Source organism: Frankliniella occidentalis, unplaced genomic scaffold (assembly GCF_000697945.3).
Source record: "Frankliniella occidentalis isolate FOCC.00 unplaced genomic scaffold, Focc_3.1 Scaffold293, whole genome shotgun sequence".
Classification (NCBI taxonomy): domain Eukaryota; kingdom Metazoa; phylum Arthropoda; class Insecta; order Thysanoptera; family Thripidae; genus Frankliniella; species Frankliniella occidentalis.
In genome coordinates, this window is record NW_026267419.1 from 259,890 (window position 1) to 260,874 (window position 985).

A 985-nucleotide genomic window follows, 5' to 3' on the forward strand; every position below is an offset into this window, starting at 1 on the left:
AACTAATCAATTGCATGCAGTGGGACTACAACTAAGTTCATACTACTTTTAACTGAAAGAGACCATTCTATTACAGCTATAAAAACCAAACTGTTAAATCTGATCTAAAACAAGTTTACAATAGTGATCTAATCTTATTTTACCTCTCTGTAAACTGAAAGGTAAATGGGAGTTCTTCTGGATACTCTAAATCAAATATGAATGCTGCCTCAACTAGGCCCACAATAGCATCTTGACCATTGAAAGCCTCAAATAGGGTCATGTACCACTTTATTATTAAGAACATAGTGTCACGGGTGCAGGGGCCCCGTGTGCTTTTCCGCCTGTGCGATAGGCAACCCACCATACCCCGCCCGCCACTGAGCGCGGCCGGGTGCCCCCTCCGCCGGCAGACGACGCCGGAGGCAGCCGGCGCTGACCCAAGCGAAGACTCCCCACCCCGCCTCCCCTCGCCCAGCGAGCGAGCGAGCCGGCCAGCGCCGCAAGCCTCAGTCTGCGTGGAATCGCCAGCCGGTGGGTGTCGCTCTGAGTTAGTTCTGCAGTTTCAGTGATTTGCCCTCGCCGTTCATCATGTGTGTCCAACCAAGTTCAGCCCGAAAAGTGTATGTGAGTGGTGTGTCAATGAAAAGGTCTGTGATTTCGAGCATGTCGCTACAGCCTAATTTATCACAGGGCCGTCAGTCCGGGACGCCGAGTTCCGCCATGAGTGGCTAGGCGCCACCCTTTTCACCCTGCAGCCATGAGGGCGCAACGCTTGAAGACCACCACCACCACACCCACACCATGAGGTCCAGAACCCCTGTTTTCGCCTTGTGACGTCAGCAACTTTTGTCGTCATGTGAAGATGTATGTGTGTGACGGCCGGGGGCACTGTTAGAAATTCTGTGGAGAAACCACAGACGACCACAGAAAATTATGACTCGGAAGCATACAGACTGCTTCTGTAACAGAACAGTTGGGTCATTCAGGTGGTACGGGCCATCCG

General features: G+C 51.9%; 1 protein-coding gene across 1 annotated transcript in view; it reads right to left on the minus strand.

Moving 5' to 3' along the window:
- Positions 1 to 262, minus strand: part of LOC127750947 (DNA (cytosine-5)-methyltransferase 3B-like) — a 12,146-nt gene extending 11,884 nt beyond the window's left edge. The window contains exon 1 of the mRNA XM_052273687.1: positions 144 to 262. Within this exon, the coding sequence (XP_052129647.1) occupies positions 144 to 262 (119 nt within the window). The remainder of the gene's footprint in view (positions 1 to 143) is intronic.
- Positions 263 to 985: the final 723 nt, after the last annotated feature.